Source organism: Pseudopipra pipra, chromosome 5, assembly GCF_036250125.1.
Source record: "Pseudopipra pipra isolate bDixPip1 chromosome 5, bDixPip1.hap1, whole genome shotgun sequence".
Lineage (NCBI taxonomy): Eukaryota > Metazoa > Chordata > Aves > Passeriformes > Pipridae > Pseudopipra > Pseudopipra pipra.
In genome coordinates this window covers 46,220,346-46,246,808 of record NC_087553.1, presented here as the reverse complement: position 1 = coordinate 46,246,808, position 26,463 = coordinate 46,220,346, and the positions used below count along the sequence as shown (strand labels likewise).

Sequence of the window (26,463 nt, the reverse complement as noted above, 5' to 3'; positions counted from 1 at the left end):
ACTGAAATCATAGCCTCTGTGAACCTTGTAGCACGACCCCGAAGGGAACAAATGACTAGGGTATCTCCTCTTTTTGACAAGACATCAGACACCTCTCCAAGATATTAACTCTAAAATGAAATTATAGTATTTGTGCTTACCAAGGAGCTGATTTGAAAAGAAACCCTTCTTTCCACCACCCTCTCCCCAATTCAGGGGGATGCAATGCTGTAATTTCTGGAATATATTAAGAACAAAAGCAATTAAAACTGTTTTCACTACTAATTACATTGTTGATAATGTGAAGGTGTTCAATTAATTCTTCTCCATTCAGAAATAAAATACATTTGCATCACATAAGGATGTTGAAATACTTTCTTGTCCATTAGCAAATGAGAAGAAAGTTAAACAAATATTGACTAGGTATAAACATTTCAAAATCAGCAGATCTAGACAATTTACAGCAGAACCATGAAATAATTTCCTGAAGAATGCTCCTGTTAATAGGTGCAATAAATCTTAGCATTCCCAGAAAATTCCAGAAGACAACCTAAAAAATATTATTCAAAATACTGAGTTTTCTGTAGTTAGACTGCTACAAGAGTATTGTCACACAAAAAATATTGTAAAAGTTACAACACAATTAACTGGAAAATAATTAAAAGAAAATACTACAATCAGAAGTAATTAATGTGGTTTCCACAAAAATAAAACTTGTCAAACAAATATATTTATTCCTGAATATATTTTTTTCCACGAAGCTGAAATTATGCTATGCAGAGAAGAACCAGGAACATCAAAAACCTGCAAGATTACCTGGCCACTCTCAACAAATAAGCTTTGATAGAAAATCATTATCAAAGAGCTGTTTCCAGTGATGTTATAAAGGACAACATTATTAAAAGCTTTCACTGGTAATTTGGAAGTAAATATAAAATCATGGCTGGTGAAGTTTGCAGATGACAATAACCGGTAAGATGATAAACAGTGATAAGAACACAAATTCCACAGATGAATCTGCATTACTGTCGTGAAACGGTATCAGGCTGAGCTCATTTTAACAAAGACAAATGCCCCCACAGCAAGGAATGAAGATACAAGCCCAAGAACAGAAAGTACGCTAACATCAGCATTCAATGTACAAATCTCAGAAACTACTGAAATTTCAGAAATTACTAGGAAAATTTTATCTATGTATTAAAACTACCAAGTCCTTAACTATACTGAAATCCATATTTTATCCTATGCCCATAGTTTAAGGAGGCCCTTGGAAAACTCATGAAGGTATAAAAGAGCCAGAGAACCTAAATGATGAGTTTGAGTGAAAGAGAGTTCATGAGCACAATTTGTTTGGCTTATCCAAAATGAAACTGAGAAGTGATTTGATTACTTCATTCAAGTATCACCCCAAGAAGAAACTGCAGGATATTAAGGACCTCTTTATCCTACTGGGGAGAAGCATAAAAAGAATCCATGTCTGAAACTCAATGCCAGAAAAAATTCAAATGAGACACAAGGCACACACAGTGAGAACAATGAACCATTGCAACAAACGGGCAAAGGGAAGCATTTTGCTTCTTCGTGCCTTCAGACCAGGACTGGACATTTCTCTGAAAGGCATGGGTTAGCTGGACACAAGGTACGCTTTGGTCAAACAAATTAATGGGTTTGTTACTGCTGTAAAAAGGAGAAATTTGATGGCTTGTAATATAGGACAGAGGAGACTAGATGAACTAACATACCCCCAAAGGCTAAACTCTATTACTTGATTTATCAGTTTTTTATGCTGCCATTCATTGCTAGGGTATCTGAGCACTTTCATACTAAATCAATAGCAAAATCCCTAATGGACTTCAAGTAGCTCCTGGAACTTCTGCTTTTAGGAGTAAAACTAATTAGGGGAGGACTTTTGAGGAGGTCAGAAGGTCTGTATTTATCCTTCTTGTTCTAGACTGTGCATTACTGTATTACCTTTGTGCTTATATAGGATTTTGAAGCAGTGAGGTAGTGATTTCAGTTAGGCACAGTACTGCTAAATGGTTCTGTTCAGAAAACACAGTTACGTTTGTCTCTTCTAATTGCCAAGGTGCCAGTGGGTATCATGTCAGAACTGTCTCCGATCTCCAGTGCTCTTTAGGGTAATGGATGCATCCTCAGAAAGTCACAACTTAGATGAAGAGTGGTGATAGGCTCAAGGCACCATATAATCTATTTCTTAAAAATTACATCTTTTCAGAGACACGATACCACTCTAAGAGAACAAGCACTTTTACATCTAAGTTATTATAAAGTTATGGTACAGGATGTGGTGTTCTTAAAAGATACGTATTTTGCAAAAAGGTATTAATTCAAACAGACTCTGCAAATTATAAAAATACAGAAGTATTTTTGTACAAAAATATGAAACTTCATCCCAATGTATTCTTTGACAAATGTACATTAATAAAGTGACTTCTAATTAATTTAGGGACTGCTTGACATCTAGAACATCAAAAATAAAGCATATTTGCTAACTGTTTCATTTTTCTTACAATAACAAACTGTTGATGCTTTATTCTTCAAGTTAAATCAATTTTCATTAATTTCACCCTATCCTTCTGGGCAAAGAAAAATCAGAATAGGCAAACTAGATTACTGCAAATATAAGATATTGATCTAGTTTTTGAGCGATATCCTAACATCACTAATTTTTGCTTAGTTTATTCATTGTTTTTATGGACCAGTGAAGAAGGTACTTCTCAAAAACCTGTGTGTTTCAATTGCCTATTTGCAGCTGTTAATTTTTCAGCCAGAATCATTTTACATACTATGCACACTCTTGCATTCTGCAATTCCTCTAAAACTTTGTTTGGGCCTTTTGAAGTCATAAATCAATTTTCTCTCTTTGTACCTGCACAGAAAGAAGAGTTCATTGAAGACTGCTTTTTCTTCAGAGGTTGTCTAGCACCTACAGGAACAGGGCAGAGACCAAGCCCCTTGCTGCACACCCGGTGCCCTGGCACTTGTGTTTGCTCACTGTTCTCTGAAGCCCTGCTGAGCCTGTCTGCCTCAGGCACTCAGAATGGCTCAGATCATCTCCTTTTAATTGTAATGGCTTCAACAGCCAAGCTTTCTTCCTGAAAGCATGCCTCTAGTAAAAAGCCCTTTATCTCTACAGAAAAATAAAGACAATTAAAATTTTGTAATAGTCTACACAAAGCTGAAAGGGAAACTAAATTTATTCCCCGAGCTACAGCAAAGAAACACACAGCACTGCTTATGAACTGTGCTGGGTAAAGAATATGCTTAGGTGCCCAGCCACGCTCCTTCAGTAGCACTGTGGAGAAAGCAGCACGCCTGCTCCAGGGTACCCTTTTGGCTGGGAATACAGTTACCTTATTACAGCCAACAGTTCTGGAAGCATGTACCTGGTGGCAGAAGCCTTACTGACTAATGGGCATAACAGCTACCGAGATCCAGAAAGATCATGAGGAGTGACACCAACTCCTGAAACAGACATGCAGCAAGGAGACTGAAGGGGTAGTGGAGAAAGGAGGCAAACCAGGAAAAACAAGCAGAAAAGATCAGCACCCATGAGAGGCAGTAAACCCCCAATACACCACGTTTACCCACAAGACTAGTGAAAAATATCAAATTGAAAAAGAACCATATAACACACTTTGGGTAGCAAAATTGGGGTTTTTTATTTCTTGGGCTTAGACTCGCAATCCAAATTCACCTTGAATAATACTATCCATGGCACAAAAATGTAAAACCAAACAATAAAGTAAAACATAGCAGGTATGTTAAAATGAAAAAAAAATAGCAATAGCAGTGACTAGTCAGAACTGCATGAAATACTTGACAAGAGTTTCATGATATCCAACAGGCAAGCAGTTTCCTAGGCACCAGCTGCTCAGTGAGACATAGTAGGTCAGCATTATAAGGCTAAAGCATCAGCTTTAATTAAATCTAATTTCCTAGTCTTAAATCAGGAGTTAAAACTGATTATATTGCTTTCATTTTCTTGGAAGCCTAAAAAAACCGTGTCCTAAATACTCATTAATTCAACCACAAAGATTTGCAGTTTAGGATACCTTCTACATCTACTTTTGTATTTCAAAGCAGTTCTTATGAACATTACAGACTGATTTAATGTGAATTGCTCTAGTAAAATGTGTGCAGAAATGACTGGCAGAACATAAACATTCATAAGACATAGACATAAAAGAAAAAGTGGACCTATTGTACCCAGATTATAATTCTGAAAATGAGGGCATGATATTAAATTACCCAAAGGAAGAACAGGAGAGAAAGTGACCTCCCAGAATATGAAGGTGGTAGCAAATGCTAATAAATTGCTCATCTCAGTTTAATAATTTAATATGAACTGCATAAAATAGAAAGGCCACTTAGGAAGGCACACAAAGCATTTTTAGCTATCAGTATTCAATGCTAGTAATGAGAAAATTAAAGACAGCGCAACCCAGCAGCACTTCTCCAAGCAGTGAGGAAGCCACAGGTAAGATCCACATTTGTACTCCATGGCCTTAGAGAAGTCTGAAGAGCAGAAATGATATCTAGCAAACAAATTTCACAGTCTCTTTCCTCTCCTTGTAAAATTCTGTTTGGTTTCAAGCGGACATTAAGGCAAACTCCCAAAATTTTGCTTTGCTCTAAAGAAGCAAACAAATCAATAAATTATATGTGGAAAACAGCACAGAGGGAAGGAAGGGGAATTTGAGAGAGGACATTAATAGGTATCTTGAAAAGCAGGCATAACACATAAAGACTATAGGCTTAGATTATATGATTAAAGGTTTAGATTATATGCTTAAAGGCTTCTAATGGACTTACTTTGGGAATATAATAAGCCTTTCTTTTACTAGTTTGGCACTCTTAAAACAGCAACAAACTATATCAAACCTGAGAAGTCCTGCTTTTGCAGATCTGTTCTGATAAAATAGTGCAAGGAAACTGTCCTGTCATCTAATCTATGAATAAGGCCCATGATCAGCGAAAACATTCCTAAATGAGGGTGTTAATGTGCTATTCTCCTCCAGCTTTGACTCAGGAAGTTGGGTTTTGGTTGTTGGCTTTTAAGTGTCATGTGGAATTCTAAAGACAGCAGCCCAGGAACTAACAAGGAGAACAAAATAACCATGTCATTTCCCCTCCCCTTTTAGCATGGGGAAACAGAAAACAAGCAGAACCAGTACCACCATACAGAAGCAACTGGGCAGTTATTACTAGTTTCAAAGAGTTTAGATAGGGTGATACTAAAAATCTACAGTGATAACTTACAGTTCCTTTCCTTGAAATTCACAGTAAACAAGGAATCGTTCTTTTAGGAGTTATCTGCCCATCCTTCCACATAAGGGGCTAACACAGGAAAAGTCAAATATTTGATGGAACCAAGATGCAACCCTTACATCTACCAAACTGGAAATTAGATTCAAAGATAGAATGCTATTTTAAAATTGCTAATTATATTTCAGAAATCTGTAGTTCTCTGGTTTCTGTTGTGAAAAATTCTGCATTCCTTGGTATCTCACTATTTTTTTCCTATGGGTACAGCTGGAAACTAAAACAAGAAAATTGAATCAAATATGGACACCTTAGAGCAGCCTTCCAGTACCTGAAGAGAGGCTACAAGAGAGCTGGAGAGGGACTTTGTAAAAAGGCATGTAGTGACAGGACAAGGAGGAAATGGCTTTAAACTGGAATAGGAAAGGTTTAGATTAGAAATCGGATAAAAATACTTTACTATGAGGGTGGTGAGGCCCTGGAACAGTTTGCCCAGAGCAGTTGTGGATGCCTCATCCCTGGCAATGTTCAAGGCCAGGTTGGATGGGGCTTTGAACAACCAGGTCTACTGGGAGGTGTTGGAATTAGATGAGGTTTAAGGCTTTTCCAACTCAAGTCATCTCTAAGTGGAAACAGACTAGGTTTGTGCAACTAAGGTGGCACCCAGGTATGGGATAGGCATTTAAAATACAGATTTAGAAGAACTGACAGTCACTGCTTTGATTAAAGGAACTTGGAATCATATAGATCAAGTAGGCAGACTGCAGCCATGCATCTAGCATAAGAAAGAACAGAGACACCGATTCAGGGAAGAAACTACCAGATGATTCCTCAAGGAACATAATGACTTTTCTAAATGCTCAGAAATTCCTCTTATCCAAACATCACCAAATAGCAATATGAAGAAAAAGAAAAACTAAAACCCAACCACAGTAGGAATACAGGTCCTTCTTTAATTACAGGTTTCTGCAAAGAGACCGGTAGTAATACCTCCTGTAATTTTTATAAGCATTCAAGAGAAAGAAGAGCTTTTTGCTTATCTTTTAAAAGCAGTGCAGGGAAAAGGGGGAGAAGAGCAGAAAGAAGCGCTGCAGAAATCTGCCAGCAAATATACAGGAAGATGCACATTCATAAGTTTAAACAAGGACTCTCTAAAGAATTGACTGCAGCTGTGCATAAAACACCCGCAAAACTCAAGAGACAATTGAACTTCAGCTTAAGAATTTCCACTTACTTCATATTCCTTCAAGAAACTTAGAATTTTAACAGGTCCACAAAGGTGTAAAAAGGCATTGGAGAGCTACAAATCTTAAATTTCATTATAGCCTTGGAGGACAAGCTGTTCTTACATAGCTCCACTAAATGGTTAGAAGGGAGAGATTTTGAGAACTACCTTAAAAAGAGATTTTCTCCTCACTTCCTAGAGTGAAAAATTTGCTATTACCTCTGCAAACATCTTCTGTTTTTAAACCTGAGTAATAGTTTCGAGCAGACTACTAGGACTACAAAGCAACTGCGAGGCAACTTGCCTTTCTACAGAAAATTATCCTGCATTATTTAAGATTTGGCAGTTAAATACAGAAAGCAAGTTGTATTTCTCTGTACAGTTAAACTTAGATCAAAAAACATTCTTCTTTTTTCTAAGGGAACCTAAAGCATACACACTCGTGGTTAATTTTTTAATTTTTTACTTGCTGGGTTCATGCTTTGCCCAACTTGAGCAATAACTTGGCTGTTATTTGTGCAAAACTCTGTAGGAATTTCAGTTATTTTTCTCAAATATGCAGAACAATGTAGCTGGACGGAACCAAACCTCCAAAAAAAGAAACAGAAGATATTCAAAGAGATTAGATATAGATCATAAAAATACTTAAGGTTCCTTTTGAACAATGCAAGTTATGACATCACTTCTGAGTGTCTGTCCACAGAAAAATGCTCAGATTGACAGCAACAGCCCCACAAGACAGATCTAAGATCTGTTCCAAGATCCATGGTGATGAGAAGTATCTTCTCATTACTTCATACTTCTACTGTCTCTTTGTATTCGTGCTTAATTATATGCTGCTACTTTGGTCTGTGTTTGGCCCAGCCATCTGTGAGAGTCTATTCTTTTCCTGCCAAGTTATAAGAAAACAAGCACTGATAAATGGGAACTTTGTCTTTGAAGGAAGCGTTTTGTATAAACTATAATTAATTGGTACCTCACTATTGGCTGATGGCCCTTCAAGGGCATTTGACGGAGAAAGTGAAGAGGAGGAGGATGAAGTAAGCCACATTTTCATTTAGGAAAGACCCCCCGAGGTGTAGCACGCAGGTACAGGGAAATTCCAAGGTACCCACGCATGGGCAGAAGAGATGCCACCTGGATAACGGGGGGAGGGACCAAAGGCCTCCAGCTGGGCGGTGCTGACCACACCTGCCCAGGTAGATGTCACCACTTAATTGTATAAAAAGCAGATCACTTGTGCTGGGAGTGGAACTCAAGCTTCACATTGAAGGACCACATTGCCTTTTGCAGGGATGGCCGCCATCCTGTGAGCCTGCTGACGCTCCAAGAATGCAGCTGCTGCTATGGGCATTCCGGGGTTGGTGAGAGAAGCTTCGTACACAACACCTGAGTGAGTGGGGGGTCGTACTGAGGGCTTATTTTCCTCCTCCTTCCTCTCTCTCAGGTTCTTGTTTTGTTGGCCACCTCTTGGTAATAAATATTGTTCTTGTTGAGCTTTCAATGGTGTATGGTTTCAATTCCAGCATCCTCCCTGCTACACTCTTACAGAAGAATCCACTTCCTCTAATAAAATAAAAGTCTTACATTCACATTATAGTTCTCTGCAACTTATTTTAACACACAAAATTACTGGAGCAGTTCCAAATACCATTCATTCACAAAGTAGTGAAGTGGGCAGGGAAGCTATGATAATTATCATAATCACCTTAGATACCACAGGAGAGAATGTTAAAAAATAACTATTCAAAATTGGTAATTTATTAGGACAAAATGGGACAAAGAGCCTACACATTCATTTAAATTATACATGAGCATTCCACTTAATCGAGTAGAAAAAAAAAACATACTATCAGTAAATTGATATTGTTAAACCTGTTCGATAGTTAAAAATCTTTAAATTTGAAACAGAAAACAGACAATGAAAAAAAACTCAAGACTTCTAAGAAGTGGAAATATCTGTGTCTATGCATTTGGAGACACCTTTATAAACCAGGTAGAGGAAACTGGGAAGTCTAGTGTTTTCCTACAGATAAGCTAAAGAAGTAGCTTACCCCTTAGTTTCACCTAATTTAATCTGTCACAAATACCATCACAGTCATAAATGTGAGTAAATAGGCAGTGTTTCATTGTAATTTTCACTCAAAAAAAGAGAGCCAAATAATGCAGCATATATGTCTGCAAAGACAAATAAAAAACAACTCAAAGATTTTTTTTTAAATACAAGCACACAGTACAAGTAAAAAAGAAAGCTGAAGACAAATTGATATAAAAATCAGTATTTATGTAAAAAAATAATGCACTGCATACTGTAAAATCAGTCAGTCACAGTATTCACCTTCACACAGATTTCTCCATTTTCAGTCTTCAAAAGGTTACACAGCAAGGAAAAGAGATCTACATGCAAGGCAGACTGCTTCCTAGTTTTCATCCCAGAAATTTACGCCCTGAGCCCGCAGGGAGATTAGAAACAGAATATAAACTCTGCTTACAGTGTAGTGCGTTTTTGTACTGCTAAAGTATTTGCTCAACTCACATGAATCTGGAAATCAGAGGCATCCTACTTTTGACATGGAAACAGTCACAAAAATTAAGCTTCTAAAATGGGGTTGGGATGAAGGTGCAAGTCAGTGAGTGGATCCTCCATGTTCAACACACAGGAACTTTTCTGGAATCCAAAACCTCACTTTATGAAGACTTCATCTCACTTAGACAGGTTATCTAAGTTCAAATACACTTTACAAATACATTTTATACCATGTAAGCTTAAATATTTTACTGTAACACTAGAGTTCTGTCTTTTTCTTCATCATTTTCTCTGGGAAAAAAGTTTGTATTGCATAAACAGTACTTCTTTTTTCACTAAGACAGTTGAAGAAAGCCTAATCCTTACCTGTTGCAAATCACTATCACCCTATTGACAGTAATGCATTCATTGCATTAAGAGTCTGCCCCAAAGCTATTTTAAAGCCATGTTATTCAAAAATATATGGTAACAGGATATATTCTCTAAGAAACCTATCCACTACACAGTCTGATGAAGCATCAGAACTCTTACTACAGCTCTTCACTTTTAGGTCCTACATATTCTATAACAATCATTAGGTAATAATTCCTAGCATGGAAATACAACAGCAACAGATTTCCACTGTTGGGTTTTTCTTGGCTTCCCAAATGCCCTATTAAAGCTGCAAAACCATGAATTTTTTAAAAAGTATCATAAGACAAGCAACTTCAAACTGAATTTTTACTTAAAACCCCCTCAACTCTGCTCTACCTTTTAGAGCTAATGGCTCTACAATGTTCAAACAAATGCTTTTTAATATAAAGTCTCCGTATTTACCAATGGAGAAAACTAGTATCACATACTAGTTATCACCTTCTCAGAAAATCCTATTTATATCGTGCAGTTCACATCTGAGATAAACAAGATTGTCAAAACAGTACTTCAACATGTAAGAGATGAACGTGTAAAGGCACATACAGATTGTCGATAATTACAACCCATTTTGTTGAAAACGGAGTATTTTCTGCACTTGTAAACAACTTTGTTTACATAAAGGCTCACACCTTTAAAGTGAGGTTAGTGCTGCTGACTCAGTTATTGCTACATTCACAGTTTTAACATAATTTTAGACAATATATGAGGTACACTCTCAAACAGAGCCATCTTCATTTCTTCCTTGTTTGTTTGATCATTAGATAACTGAATTACGGTCAGACTAAAAGTACTGACCATAGAAGCCAGTAACACCCAAATCATCAGAACCAAGATAAACATTAGCAGTGATTAAACTTCAAAAGAGCAAAAAGTCACCTCTGCAGAAAAAAGTTCCTGTTCTTCATTACATGAATATTTTCTTCATTTTCATGTATGCTAGTAAACTTCTGGCTGGGCACATTAAGAGCCCATTCAAGCTGTATTAAAATTCTTGCATCTTTTGACCAGTATATTACTTCAGTCTCTTGATATAACAGCTAGGAGTCAAAAGTCACCTTCCCTTTGATCTTCTGGCATACAAGTCTTTTATGCTTTTTGTTAGTTGTTTTATGAATACTTTGTAAACTCTTCCACAGTATGTATGCATGGTTTTCTGTAATTCCAGTTCTAGGGGCTGCAGCAGTGAGTGAACCAGATCATCTCCAAATGAATACTGTAAAGAGGTTAAGAAAAGAAAATTTAAGGTCTATATGGAAGATTGTCATTGTTCAGAGGATTAGAGTTTTATAAAAATGTTTCTGAGCATCGTATTTGCTTTTTGTAGGTTTATTAAATGTTTTCAAGTATTCAGAGTGCTTCTGAATGCAATAATTGCAAAACACCTCCAAAGTATAGAAATATTCTCTAGTGCTTTCAATAAGCATAACATGGAAGACTTTATTATTTTTAAATGTAAGCAAATGAACATATTCAGATAGTCTAGGAAGAAATTTAAAATTACCTTTCAAATTAAAAATTTACAGATCTAAAATGATTTCTGGTTATTTTTCTGGTTCTATGGTAACTTTCTCAAATGGCATATAACCTTTAAGTAACATAATTCTTATCAAATTATAACGAAAGCAGTATGAAAAGTGATAGATCTGAAGTTTAATTAAACTGAATGATGGTCAAACACATACTATGTTTAACATAGGCATGAAATAAAGCAGTCATTAATTCAACAGTGCTATATTTTTATAAACAAATGATAAGTTAAAACAGCACATTGAAGTAACATAATTTTGTTCATCGTATTACCATTGAATCAGCAGTGTTTTACATATTTTCTCTGACATGTTCATATACCAAATGGGATCATATATAACAGGAAATAATTTTTTCTTCTGTTTTTGACAATACTCAAAGGAAACAAAGAAAACATATTTTTATGGAAACACAATCACTTTCCCTGCAATGTATTCTCAGACCCCCAGAAGTACTTTTCTTCGTTTTTATATCTATATGACAACATGTAATAAAGCAACATTAAAATATACTATTGATTTTTGCAGGTTATACACACACAATAGCCTGCTACATTAAAACGTGCATCAGTGCTAAATTTTATGGCTCTTCAGTGAGTATACTGACGCAGGGATAAATAGTTTATTAGATGACTTATTTGCAGAATGAAAAGACGTCACTGTGCTTAGTATTTAGAGGAACAACAACATATTAATACACTGAATCTCTAGAAAAGGTCAAACACGGTATATAAAAAGTTTTTTACAATCCAAATCTAGATACAAGTATTAAAATGTTGCAATAAATACTTACGAACTTTGGGAGTATGAGGTTTTTCCTGCACTTTAAAATATCCAGAAAAATAAAGCTTCTGGTGATGGCTTGTTCAGCCTGGAGAAAAGGAGGCTGGGGAGAGACCTCATCGCGGTCTACATGTTCCTCACAAGAGGAAGAGGGGGAGCAGACACTGATCTCTTCTCTGTAGTGACCAGGGACAGCACCCGAGGGAATGGCCTGAAGTTGTGTCAGGGGAGGTTTAGGTTGGATATTAGAAAAAGGTTCTTCCCCCAAAGGGTGATTTGGCACTGGAACAGGCTCCCCAGGAAAGTGGTCCCAGCACCAAGCCTGTATGAGTTCAAGAAGCATTTGGACAGTGCTCTCAGGCCCATGGTGTGACTCTTGGGAATGATCCTACGCAGAGCCAGGAGTTGGACTTCAGTGATCCTTGTGGGTACCTTCCAGTTCAGATATTCTATGATCTCCAAATGCTCATGTAAGAAGTTTACCAGACGATTCATTAAATGAATGAGAATACAGCCTTTTAAATAAGCATTGACAACTATGGGCAATGCTTTAGAATCCTAACTTAAACATAGTCTGCACTATGTTTCCAAAGATGCTCATCACAACAGGAATATATTGGAACTCCATCCAAATAATAAAGAAGAAGCCGATGAAACAAAGTTGCTTAAAAGAGAAAAAAATTACTTTGTTGCAATAGGTGAGAATCAAACAAAACACATGCAGCACTACAGATAAAAATACTTTAAAAAATAATAAGTACAATGCTGAAAATACTTACATTTTTTATTGCTTCATAGACAGCCCTAAAAGTTGGTTGTTTATCATCGTGGTACACACCTCTGTTTCCATGAAGAATAAATATACCTTCTTCTTCAGCTGCCTTACAATTGCTTCCATAGATGCAGTGGTCAGGCCGATAATTCCATTGGCAAGGAAAGACATAAAGACTTTCTGTGTGGAAAAATGAGAGCTCTGGATTAAGTATCAAAATTGTCTCAGGAAATATACTAATCTCTTTGTTTTCTTAAGGCTGCTTCATAGATTTCTGTACAGTTGTTTTGAAATCTAACAGTTCATTGCACTCTAACAAGCTCCAGTGCTGTATCTCAACTTAAACTCTAGAAGTAAATACTTTCAGAGAACAAAAGGAGCACATAGTCCCTTGAATGCTTTCACAGAAAAGTCTGCTAAAAGAGTATTTTCCTAGATTTTTAAACATCATGGAAAAGATCAGCTTTCTACTGTTAGACTTAAAATCAATGTGGATTTACCTGGATTGTGAAAAAACATAATGTTCAATAGATCCTGATCACCCCATGTTATGTTCAACTTGTATTTCTTCAGTAGTGGCATAAGAATTTCTCCCCACTGTAACCGGACTGGTGTCATATCATTCTATGAAGCAAAAGGCAAAACAACACACATTCAAGAAAATTATACCTATAATATATAAGGAAATGCCTTACACAATCACAGTAATTTGCATTTCAAAGTCACAACTCAAATGTATAGATGATTTCTTCCTTTTAAACCAACAAACCCATCTAAGGAAAATAGTTATGGACACTTCCAATATGCTTTATTTCCCAATTATTAACTTAGAAGGAAAATTTGATGCATTTCCTACTTCTATTGCATTAGATTTTTGTCTTCAAGATTTTCTTCAAACATCTTAAGCCAAGAGTTCTAAGAAATGGCAAGGGTTTTTTACGCAGCAGTAGGATCTAACACCAAAACTTAATGAAGTGATGCAGCAAGTAGATGGGGAGTATTTAAATATCCACACTTCATGCACTTTCTCTCTTTATCACAGAGTGATAAATATACACAGGTTCTAATGTTAACTTCAAAAATTCAAACCAGTTCAATACAAAATTAATTCTTAAATAGTTCCAAACATACAGACAACAAATACAGGCTACAACATAGTGTACAAAAATACAAAGATCCTTCAAAGGTTTTCAAAAGAATTTTCATCCAGTTGAACTAATTTTTTTTAGTTACTAAACTTGAACTTCCACAGCAAAGGCATGACTTTTCACTAGTAAAAGTCAGTAAGATATTAAACCAACAGCTGTTACTAAATGCCAAATTTCTTGATTTAGCAGAATCGCTTCAAATTGAAAGAAGGAGTTCTTCTTCTAAGGTTCTGGTTACAAGGGTGCTACTTTTGGCCATATTACCAAAGAGATTAAAATGTGCAGTTTAACTGGTTACATATTCCAAAGGTAATTTCTTATCTTTACACCATATTTAAGGTCAACTAGAACAGAAAAGGAACAAGGCTGCTCACTCTCTACCTTGTACTTCAGTTGTGAGAGTGAGACGGAATAACAAAAAGTCCCAGAGAAAATTCCTAACAAGTACAGAATTGTACCCTTCCTTCTTTTTAACAGGTTGTCAAAAAAAATATTAAATTAGAACTCCAGTATAGTTTGAGATTTGCATACAGGAATATCATATTAAGAGACAGATTACTAGGAGCAGAAGACTCAGTTTTTGAATTACAGTATCAAAGACTTTCTTCTCTGAGCTTTACACTGACAAATTACAAAGTGCACAAATTAGCAGTTCAGTTTTTATTCTTTCCTCAAATCATTTCAGCCATCGAATATGAAGGGCTTTTAGAACTGAAGACTAAAACAAGAAATACTATCAGATTTCAGACAAGAATTACTAAAAAAAAAAAAAAAGATCTATAGCTTATATTGTGTAAGAAACCAAACAGAATATTACAGTCCCTTCTGTCCTAAAAAATTTATGATTATGATTGCCTGCAAGTATTCAATGAGAGCAGGCATAAGAAATGCACAAGAGAATTCTTCTCTAGTAAGAATTATCATTAGACTCAGTGAAATGTGATTAAACAAAATAAAACACAGGCTTAACACCAAGCTAAAATCTTCCAAAAAGCAAATAAATTGGACTGAATCACAGTGCATAAAGATTATTCCCTCACCTGAACTTTGCCATCCATAGAATATTGACCGAAATATAACTTTAAGTTATTAAAGTCATTATTTAATATAATTTTCATTTCACTTGTAGAGTTTTAATAGCAGTATATCCCAAGAAGACACAAAGCAGGAAACAGCATATATCACATAGCCAGACATCTAGAAACAACACTACTACACTACTACCGACAAATAATGCAGTCAGATTTAAGGACTGGAAACTGTAATATTTCAATAACCTTTGCATAAATAAAAAGGAGTTAAACATTAATTTATTAACAGAGATGTATAATGACATCAGCATAGGAGTCACAGAGCAAGAGAAACTTCTTGAAGTTATACGTTCTTTTTCTTTAAAATATTCTATTGTAACTTGTGGTGAGGTTAAACAGCTTGAGAAGTAGAATGCTGATAGAACTGCTTTTCAGAAGTCTGTCAAGTAAATTTCAGAAACAATTCTATGATAATTTAAGGATTTTCAGAATATAAGTCTTCTCTCCAATATTCAACAACAAGCAATGAATGTTAAAGAGATTTAAGAAAAAAACACACAACGGTAGCGGGCATTTCTGTGATGCCATCATAGCATCATAGAATCAGCCGGGTTGGAAGGGACCTTCGAGATCATCAAGTCCAACCCTTGATCCACTATCACTGTGATTACTAGACCATGGCACTAAGTGCCACATCCAGTCTCATCTTAAAAACCTCCAGGGACGGAGAATCCACTACTTCCCTGGGCAGCCCATTCCAATGCCTGATTACCCTCTCTGTAAAGAATTTCTTCCTAATATCTAACCTAAACCTCCCCTGGCACAGCTTAAGACCGTGCCCTCTTGTCTTGCTGATAGCTGCCTGGGAGAAGAGACCAACCCTCACCTGGCTATAACCCCCTTTCAGGGAGTTGTAGAGAGTGATGAGGTCTCCCCTGAGCCTCCTCTTCTCCAGGCTGAACAACCCCAGCTCCCTCAGCTTTTCCTCATAGGACTTGTGATCGAGTCCCTTCACCAGCCTTGTTGCTCTTCTCTGGACCTGCTCCAGCACCTCAATATCCTTCCTGAACTGAGGGGCCCAGAACTGGACACAGTACTCCAGGTGTGGCCTCACCAGCACTGAGTACAGGGGAAGAATCACTTCCCTGGACCTGTTGGCCACACTCTTCCTGATCCAGGCCAGGATGCCATTGGCCTTCTTGGCCACCTGGGCACACTGCTGGCTCATGTCCAGCTTCCTGTCAATCCACACTCCCAGGTCCCTTTCTGCCTGGCTGCTCTCCAGTCACTCTGTGCCCAGCCTGTAGCACTGCAGGGGGTTGTTGTGGCCAAAGTGCAGGACCCAGAACTTGGCCTTGTTGAACCTCATCCCATTGGAATCAGCCCAACTCTCCAGCCTGTCCAGGTCCCTTTGCAGAGCCCTCTTGTTTTCCAGCTGATCGACACTTCCCCCCAACTTAGTGTCATCTGCAAATTTGCTGATGGTGGACTCAAACCCCTAATCTAAATCATCAGTAAAGATATTAAACAGAACTGGGCCCAACACTGATCCCTGGGGGACACCACCAGTGACTGGCTGCCAACTGGATGCAGCACCATTCACCACCACTCTCTGGGCTCGGCCCTCCAGCCAGTTCCTAACCCAGCACAGAGTGCCCCTGTCCAAGCTGTGGGCTGCCAGCTTTTTCAGGAGTATGCTGTGGGAGACATATCTGTGGTATTTGCTACATCTCTCCCAGTTTAAAAAAATAACTACATCTATATGTATACAAATACAAAAGAAGTTACCTACTACTCTCTCTTCCATATCCTAAATACTCTTGCGTGTTTTACATTCCCATTTTATAACTGCTCCTTAGCAAAGACAACATGCAGGCACTAACCATCAGAAGCTCCATTATGGATTCTAGTCTCATGCCCAGTTATGCACTGTTTTATGACCACACTACATTCAATAACACATACATATGTGCATATGTATCTGTATAGATCAGAGAATACGCTGAGTTGGAAGGGACCCATAAGGATCATTGAGTCCCACTCCTGGCCCTTCCCAAGAGTCACACCATGTGCCCGAGAGTATTGTCCAAATAAATGCATACACACACGTGTGCGCACAGTGCATATATTTGTTTTGTGTATATACACAGACACTTAAAACAACAAGACGGATAACATAGTCAGGACCAGGAGTAACAACTTCCATTAGGCACCACAGATAGCCAAATAGCTGGGATACTTGTCTAAAATGACTAAACCTGACAGTCCTAAGAAGATTGAGGCTTTAATAAGTAAGTGGATAAAAGACGATTTAATGCTGGAGCAATACATGGAACTACAGGTTTATTGCTACCCAGACAAACACTGTAACCTTTAGCTGAAGTCTCTGATTCTACTTTTTATTTATCCATGTTCTGGCTCCTCCTGACTTTTACAAATCAATGTGACAAAGAAGAAAGATGCTCAGAGGCCTCAAGCAGCTCAGTTTGTAATTTTGGGCTGAAAAAACTACAATAGACAAAGAACCCACAGTTTTAAATCCACAGCATTAGAGAAATATCCTGATTCAAGACTTCCACTGTTTAGATAAATGCTCTAGCCACTACAGTGTCATATAAAAAAGATCTAGAGACAGCTTTTAAAAGATACAAAAATTCCTAGACATTATATACTCCTTGAAGAATTTGTTGAGCCTTCTGAATGAATATAAACAAATTCAGACATTCCTATAAAACAATGAAGCATTTTCTAGTTCTACTGTATTTGACTGGAATAGTTCACAGGACACAACATGGAACAGTTACCTGTAAGGTCCAAAAGCATCTGCAGTGTTGTTGGCAAGGGGTATTAGCCCCTACCCCTGAATTTAGGACAGACTCTACACCTACCCTCTCTCTTCCAAAGGGTTGAGATTAGTAGCTCCTTTGCTACTGTGTATAGACTCAACTACACTAAATCTTTTTCAAAGTTTTGCTGTGAGGTTGCAATTTTTCCTAATGACCAATCCTCCTTTTATTAAGCCATTCAAGGAACCTGAAGAAGAAAACAGTCTCTGCAAGTCTCCATGAACAGTAGAGTTTTTGTAATAAAGCTCGTGCACTTTTGGGGCCCTGTTACACTCTGCAAGCTTGTGGGACCACACTCTAGGTACTAAGGGAGAATAAACTAAATGGCTCCCCTGCTGAGTGCTCTCTAAAGCTCTCAATAATCAATATTGTATAACAACTCATTTCCTCCTTAGTCATTACCCAGGCTGCACTATCTCACTATCATAGAGGAGGAGAATGATCAAGCACTATCACTCCTAAATTTCAGGTAACCTAGTAGGTCTCTTGATTAGACATCCCCAAACTGTTCTGGCTGGACTGAAAATGCTACCACAAACCTGATACTACAGGACACTTTCCAAAAAGTAAAAGGACTAAGGCAGCAGTATGGTTTAGAAATCATGAGGTAATCTCCTGTCAGAGGCAATTCTGAGCCTATTTTACTTTTTACAATCAAGCAAGAGTGAAAGAATATTTCTTTAGGTGCACCACTAGTCCTAAATGTTTGAGGAACAGCCACAGCACACACAAAAGCACTCCTGGACAAATATGAGGTTCAGAAGACATATGAAAGCAAGGAACAGAAGTACATATGCATCCCACATGGAAGCAGAAGTCTAAGTTTGAAGTGACAGTAATGCTCTAGAAAGGATGTCAAAGAATTATGACTAACTATTATGAGCAGAAAATGATGTATTTCTAACATTTAAAACAACTGAGCATGGGAATGGGTTGTCTTTTTTATTATTTTTGTTAACTAAATTCATCAAAAAGGGCTTTGAATCATGTGCTTTGCTATTAGGAAGCTTTGCTTTGTTCCTGCCTCCCTTTCTCAAGTGCTGTTTCATAATTCTGCATATTTAGTGTAGTAGCACTGGGTAGCTAACTCCAGTCTCAGTTCCTTTCCCTTAATTGTATGATTGCTTAGCCTGCAACTCATCAAGCAGACTTGTTTTTAGTACAGCACATACTGAACAATCTGAGCATTAAGATGAATGTTTTCAGAACAATTCAAGAATTGTTTTTGTTCTGATTCCCCATGAGAGTTATGACACACTATCTTCCTCACTACAGAAAGAAGTTCAGTGGCCCACTTAGCCAGAAACTGTCCATCATGTTAGGTATACTGAAGTTTGCCAGCAAGATCATGAGAAAAGCATACGGATGTATGCCTTGCCTTTCTGTGAGGTCTTACAAATCAGATATTCACTCCTGTAATAAAGAGCAATTATAAAAAATTCACTTTCTCCAAGGCTGGTTTTCATTGAACAGTCTGACATGTTTCATTGCATAATAAATACACATGGCAATACCAGGAATACGTAGCAGATATTTTTAGGACTTGGAAAATATTCCAGCCCTCTAGAGCCAAGGGAAAGTGCCAATGTTCCATTTTGAATTTCAAAATACTCATTAATTATTTCACCTACATAAATCTGTATATATAAACCTAAATTTGAAGAAAACACCACTTTTAGGTGTTAAGGAGAAAGGACTTCATATTATTTTCTAGAAAACAATAGTTAATTTTATTGACAATTTTATTAGCCTACATAATATGCATACTTCTGAAAATTTTAACCCAAATTTTAGTAAAGACACATCAAGTTTCCAATGAATTGATAATCTAAGCTGTACTGAGAAGCCCAACTAGAATTTTGGTACAGTATGAATAAAAGACCAACTTTTTTTTTTGGTTTGCTAAACACTACAATAACTCACTACGCAGAACTGCATTGTCAGAGGTTAAGATACACGCAGTTTTCAGTCCCATGTTTTTCTCATTATACTTTTCAGTATTTTCATTTCTCCATATGCTATAATCAGTAAAACAAACAAATAGAGTAGACAATGCAAGATTTCACTGATGACATATACAGAGAAGTTTTCTTGGAGAAAATACAGCTATATACTATAGCTATCTACTTTAACTGCAACTGAGATAATTCATTCCCCATTTTTCTTAAATTCTCTGAATTTTCCTAGCAACAATACATAACAAGATTTTGAAGATGAAAGCTGTTTATTAAATTGAAAACAGGGGAGAAGTAATGTCTATTGGAAGTTTATACTGTCCCTCTTACGGATGCACTTCCAAAAGTTTTTGACTGCATGACTATTTTTCCCTAATCAAACTTCTCTTAAGCAGAGATACACTGTTCCCCTAAGCATAACCACATAGCACTGTTTTTGTCCTTGTGTTTCAAGTATGTAAGAAAAAAACTTCCCATTTAAGAAGCAATGTCCATTTCTACTGCTGCATGTACTGCTTTCATGCATGTAGTAGTAAATACTATCATGATGAACTAAATTGTCTACAAAACTATGACTTCATAGTAAATAAAAAGATACTTCCGGTGATAACCACCTGGTTACAATGTAAAAGATCAAAATTTGGAAACCTTCGTTTTAAACACCTTACTAAATGTTTTAGCACCACCTCCTGGTCACACAACTACACATGGTACAAGTTTATTTTAACTTTTTTCTGGGATTGCTACACTGAAGTAAAAATGCTGGCATATCTACTGGCAAATGTAATTTAAAACAAATTCTACCAAGTCAAGGATCTCTCAGAACTAATAAAAATTAAAACAATCAAGCACACTTGACATTCGAGAACTCCAAGTCTTACAGTGAATGACATTTAAAAATAGTTATATTCTATTTTAAACAGTGTACTTTGAGAAGATTATTACAATTACAGGAAAAAGATTTTGAAAAATACACATGAATTTGAAACAGGATTAGAATTAAAATACTTAAGTCCACAGAAAATGCAATAAAGCCAACACACATACCTTGAAATATTTTCTTCTAATACGTGTCATATTCATTAACATGACTCCAGAATTAATTCCAGTTACTCCATAATAGGGATGTCTAGCAAAGCGATTATACCACCCAATACGAGGCTCTTCGTGTTCTGGTGCCATTGCAGCGATTTGTGTGGAGTTGAACTTTCCCAGAAAAGACCAAATATCATCAACAGGCCTCAAAAACAGGATGTCGGTATCAACATACAGTAGTGAATCCACATTTTTGAGGATTAACTGTGAGAGAAAGAAATTTAAAACCAAACTTTTTAGTTTTATTGAACTTCTCATCATAAAACAGAAGTTGCTGCCATTACACAATAAAGTTTAACACATTTTTGCCATATGCAAATAAACTCATTTTAGGCTGACAGTTTGCAGTCAATGAATTTGCCATCACTCCTCTCATTTTAAAGAATTTTTGTAAAGGAAACAGAGGTTTTATACAGAATAGTAACGCAAAGGCACTCAGTCTACATTTTATATGCCAGGGCTCCTCAGGAGTAGGTTTGCAGGCCAGGTGAAACATTACTCTAACAGGAGCTCCTATCTTGCTCCCGTTCCCTTGCTGTCCCATGCAGATAACCAAAAAAGGGAGAGATGTAAAAGCCCCAGAAGAGACAGTGTTTGGGAGACAGCTGCTACTGCTCTAATTCATCAAACCTGAAGAATGATTTCTGAAGTGTCTTAGACGAGCAAAATAAAAAAAGGCTGCACAAAACACTGGCAACAATAGCCCATTTCTTGTTTCATTTTCTCTAACACTTCTCAGACCCACATATGTAGGAAACTTTTCAAACAAATGAGCAGATGAGGCGTGATAAATCCTTCTTACCTCTGAGAGGATGACATGACCTATACCTCTCTCTGAGGATACTGTGCCATAATGCAGCAAGTGAGAAAAGGACTTTTATTCCATAGGGTATTAGTGCCACAGAAGGTGGTTAAATTCACAGGATTTTTTAGGATGTCATAAAAGTAACTTTCAGGAGTAGTAGTAGTCCTTCATTTTAAACCAAGCAGATATCAGATTAACAAGGACAGCTTGATCCTTCATAAACAGACTTCATTGTCCTATTACAGAGTAACTTACTGGCAAAAATAGCCTTTGTGAAGCACATGGTTTAAACAATTTCTTCCATTCTGCTGCACTCTCAGTTGGAAATGTTATTGGATATAACGTGTAATTAACTTTTCCTTCATAGGGGAATTCGTCAAGCTATATGAAAAGAAGAAATCACAGAAATTACTTCCATTCAATTCTATTACAAAAAATAAATCAATCCCTATTCAAATTCATAATTGAACACAACTACAACATCTCTTTTTCATAACAGAAATGCTTCTTGAACTACAAAAATCTGTCAACTAATCAAAATAATCAAAAAAAAGGGCACCTGCAGGCCACTATGAAGAAAACACATCATATCACATCATATGCAAAAGGAAGAGGACGTAAAATAAATTAGCATTTACAAAAAGTAAGTACATTAAATAAAACTCCTCCCCTTGACTAGTTTCCACAGGAGAAATAACAGGAAGTCTTTCTAAATTTAAAATAACTTACTCCATTTTTGCCAGTTACTGCTTGCATAACATTAGCAAATACACATAAGCATGTATAACATTCACGTCACAGTTAATATGACATTTTAAGCACAAAAATAAAGCCTTCCACAGTTATATCCTAGTCCACTTCTAAAACTGTTACTACAGTCATAATGTTATATTCATTAACTACAATTTACTAAAATCAGACATAACCATATCTACCATTTTCAAAAACTGATCTTTCAGTTTGTCTCAACAATTCAAGGCTGACTCATGCTGTAAGCAGAGGGACAAAAAAGGACAGATCTCTAATTTTTTCTTGTAAAGCCAACTTTAAATAAGCTCGCACAAGATAACAGATAACTGGTTTGTATTCAGAACACAGGTTTGTATTTAACAGATTTAAGGTGACAAATCAGGAAGATTTGGTCTATCTCTAGGAGGAACTTTGATATCAGCAACTGGCACTCTTCCACAGGAAAAAAACTCAAAAATCTCCATTCAACATTACAAATGTCTTATTTTATTTCTAGACCCCTGCATTTCTGTCACTGTATCAAACAACTACTATCCAAGTAGAGAAATTGCAATATATTACTCAAATTGTGCTACGAATTGATTGAATTCGTTCTTCGAATACTTACTATGTCTTTGAAACGCTCATGTAATTGGTCCTCAGCAAAAATATGAAAGTGGAGAGGTCTGATGCTGAAAATAATGGCTGATCTCAACATAGTAACAGTTTCTTCCAGTCTTTCACCACAGGCCACCACTGCTAGATGCATTTTCTCAGAAGGATGTGTTTTCATATAATCATATCTGATACAAAAATATTTTTTCATTTGACATTATTTCTAGCACACGCTTAAAGAAAAGCACTACTATTTACTGCAGGAAGTAACTTAACAAAATACCCTTTATCATACTTAAACCAGCAAAATATAACTCAAAGAGAACATGCAAACTTCAGCATTATACCTCATATAGATTACGTTAACCTCAACCACTCTCGTATTCACTCCCACTATCCCAGCCTACAACGGAAAAAACAGGCATAGAAGAGCTATACAGAAACTACACAAACATTTACTTTCTTAGTTCTTAGTAACTTTACTATCCATTAATAGCAGGGAATTTCATCAAAATAGCTATTTCAAAGGAAAGACTACATGAAGTTACATTGAAACGTGTAAGGGTGATAGCATATTCAGTCTATACATGAGTTAATTTTTTTTCCCTTTCCCTGGGATAAAAATGACAAATACAGCAGAGTTAAACTCAACAGCAGAAGTGAGATAACCTCTACTTTCAGGAAGTTCTGTTAAGAACATTTTTGACTGATGTAGGCGTTTATCCATTTTCTGCTCCAGTAAGTCCTTCTTTGCCAAACCCATGCTTCAGCACTTCATCTAAGCACTGACAAAACACAAAACGTTTTCTCCTATACTTCCATCTTGCAGGAGTGTAACTTGGATTGGAAGAGGCAGCAGACTAATAGCTCAGGTGGCTTTGTATTGTGGAATGCCCTCATGCTCCCAGTGGTTCTGGAAAATCCCTCAGGTACACTGACCACATGCACTGCCCATGTCCTTGAGGCTAAACCACTGCAAGGTGTAGGGACTGGGAAATCCTTTACTCCTGAAGATACCTGTGCAACAGTTATGGTGCGTATTGGAATGTCTTTTACAATGTACATTTTGAAGTTATTTCATTACTTTAATACAATAGGCTAAAATTATCATCAGGTAAATGTCATTAACTTGGTGACAAACAGTGGGCATACTAAACCTAAAACCATATTATCCTGGATTTCATATATTTAATTAGTCAGAAAAGCTCAAAGGCCATCTTCAAAACAATATGCATTGAGCTATTTGCACAGACTATGGGAAGAGGGGGGCTAACAGAACTAAAAGTATGTGAAGGTTTAAATTGCAAGTTTAATGCCAAATTATGCAGACAAAACCAATACTGAAGTTAGAAAATGCTTTCCTAAACTAGTAACAATAGAGAAATGCTTGACAAACCACCTATTCTTAGAAACTTGTCAGACAGAGACACTTCAAAACAGAAATTAACAGATGTGACTCTTAGCACAATCTCCATCCAATTTATGTAACTGTGTACATATAAGTTTTCCTTTAAATTGACAATAGATAGTATATAAATATGCCTTTTTTTCTTTAAGGCATAGAAGAGCAATACACATTATTTTCAGTTACATGAGGCAAAATATAGGCAAAGTTATCACTGTAAAACTACTGAATTTTAGTGCCATAAATAATTGCTACATTTAAAAAACATTCTGAGGTTTGAAAGAATTTAATGCTATGGAACAAAAAAAATACAGTATTCCAGGGATTTAAGATTAATAAAATTTTAACTAAAACATGCAGCCAATCTTAAGTCAAGGCTTAGGGTATTATTAAAAATCCCATGGATGAAAAACCTCATAGGTCAGATTCAGATCCAAAGCAGGGGACATAAATGAAGATGCTAACATATGAGACTGTGTCCCAAGTCTCGTTAAAGTCAACAGAGATCTAGTGAGCAGGTTATGGAGTATAGACAGTAATTCATCTTATTTCAAAGTAAACACTTAAGGCTTGAATCAATTTTTAACATAGGTGTAGTGCCATTTAATAAGCTCTAGAATATTGCACCTGATCTCCAGGTGCCATTCCAAAAAGACTGAGTGTTTCAAAGATGATATTGTATCTACTAGTCCTAATGAGATTTCTAGGATACCCAAGTGCTCCTCGATTAACACTAACCATTTACTTCTCAGCAACCAAATGGCTAGTCACCTGGATCACCCTCTATGCCCTTTAATTCTAATGACTGTTTAAGACCCACTTGACATAGACACCAATACGCAGACATCTATATTCAGACTGTTTAATCTGCAGACTGAAACCTTTTGTAAGTCTTGCAGCAAAATCTGGAAAATTAGTTTAGATTAACACACACACAAAATATCCTGAAATGTAACCAAGGCATGCCCATTCAGACTTTTATACATAAAGCTAATTTAAACATTACACCATGTAGTAAGTAGTAATGTAAAAAACACAATGCAAGCTGAATATGATGAGGGCAGTTGAAACCCACAAGTAAGTACACTGCTACAGTGTGAACAAGCTGCAAGCAGCAGATTAGCCTCATCACTAATCCACTGACAAGGGAATTACAATAATTAAGCCCTGAAGTCATGAAAGCCTACAGTGATATTACAAGGTCATGTTATAAATAAGGGCAAAATGAACACAAACTGCACAGCTGCAAGCCAAGCTCCTGAACCACATGTAACACATGGCTTTCCATGAATAAGGTATGGCAAAGATTATGCCAAAGCAATTCCAAAATGTACTGAGATTCAAAGACTGTATTTTATTATTTCTACATCTAGTGACATCTGTGAATAAAAGAACATTTCAAACCACACAACAAAAAAATGACTGATTGTATTAAAATGCTTTTACAGTTGCTTTGTTCATACAATCTCTGCTACATGAATTTCTGACTCAATTTTTTAAATCTGTGCTTAAAAATAATTCTTAAAGGCAAAAAAAAAAAAATAGAAAGAACTAACAACTGAATTTCAGCGTGTACGACACAGGGAACAGCTGGACTCAAATCCATAAGTTCACAACAAAGTTTTATCCCTGTAACAGATGGAGCAAGAAACTGTTGGAAAGAACAGGCCGCCATCCCCTCTGGGGACTGTCCACTACGAAGGGATTGAGACGTATTAGATCTCAGAAATATATTAAGGCAGAAGTTACGAGACTCCAGAATTGTGGTTCTTACTGCAGACTTTTAGTGAGAAGAGACATTTTTTAGTGATTATAAGTTGCATTTGGCTTCCCTGCATAGAGACCACTGAGAACTAGAGCCTCCTTTTCAGTAATCAGGCCTCAGTGCTGCTCCTCTCCCTGCATATACTCCCAGAGGGAAAGCCTATCCTTCATCCAAAGACACTAACTACTTACTGCTAACCCTCAGTTGGCTCAGCTGGGAGCGTCTTTCATCACTTTTTCCTCTTCCTGACACTAGAGGCAGCATAAAATGTAAATTGTCCAGCAGAGCTTATCAACTTGAGCTCTATAGTCTTACCTTTAATATGAACGTGTCCCACCCACAGAGACAATTATCTATCCTATGACTTGTCTCACTCCCTTCTTTAATATTATGTCTACATGGCTTTGGTCTTTCCCCTAATTCCTTTCAAAATTATCTGCCTTCAACTGCTCCCTTCTCTACTTCTCCTTTCTGAATTTTCCAGCCTCTGTAATCCTTCTCCCCATCTTTCTCCACTCCAGTTAGGCATGTAACTACCTCACCAGTAGCCTGGGAAA

At 36.8% G+C, this 26,463-nt stretch overlaps 1 protein-coding gene across 2 annotated transcripts in view; it reads right to left on the bottom strand.

Annotated features, from left to right (window-relative positions):
* Positions 1-8,753: 8,753 nt before the first annotated feature.
* GXYLT1 (glucoside xylosyltransferase 1) overlaps positions 8,754-26,463 on the bottom strand; it is a 34,062-nt gene continuing 16,352 nt past the window's right edge. For both annotated transcript variants that reach the window (XM_064655891.1, XM_064655892.1), the window contains 6 exons: positions 22,750-22,924; positions 21,648-21,773; positions 20,540-20,791; positions 13,013-13,136; positions 12,520-12,692; positions 8,754-10,644 (listed from right to left, as the gene is read on the bottom strand). In XM_064655891.1, the coding sequence (XP_064511961.1) occupies positions 10,483-10,644; positions 12,520-12,692; positions 13,013-13,136; positions 20,540-20,791; positions 21,648-21,773; positions 22,750-22,924 (1,012 nt within the window). In that variant the 3' untranslated portion in view covers positions 8,754-10,482. The remainder of the gene's footprint in view (positions 10,645-12,519; positions 12,693-13,012; positions 13,137-20,539; positions 20,792-21,647; positions 21,774-22,749; positions 22,925-26,463) is intronic.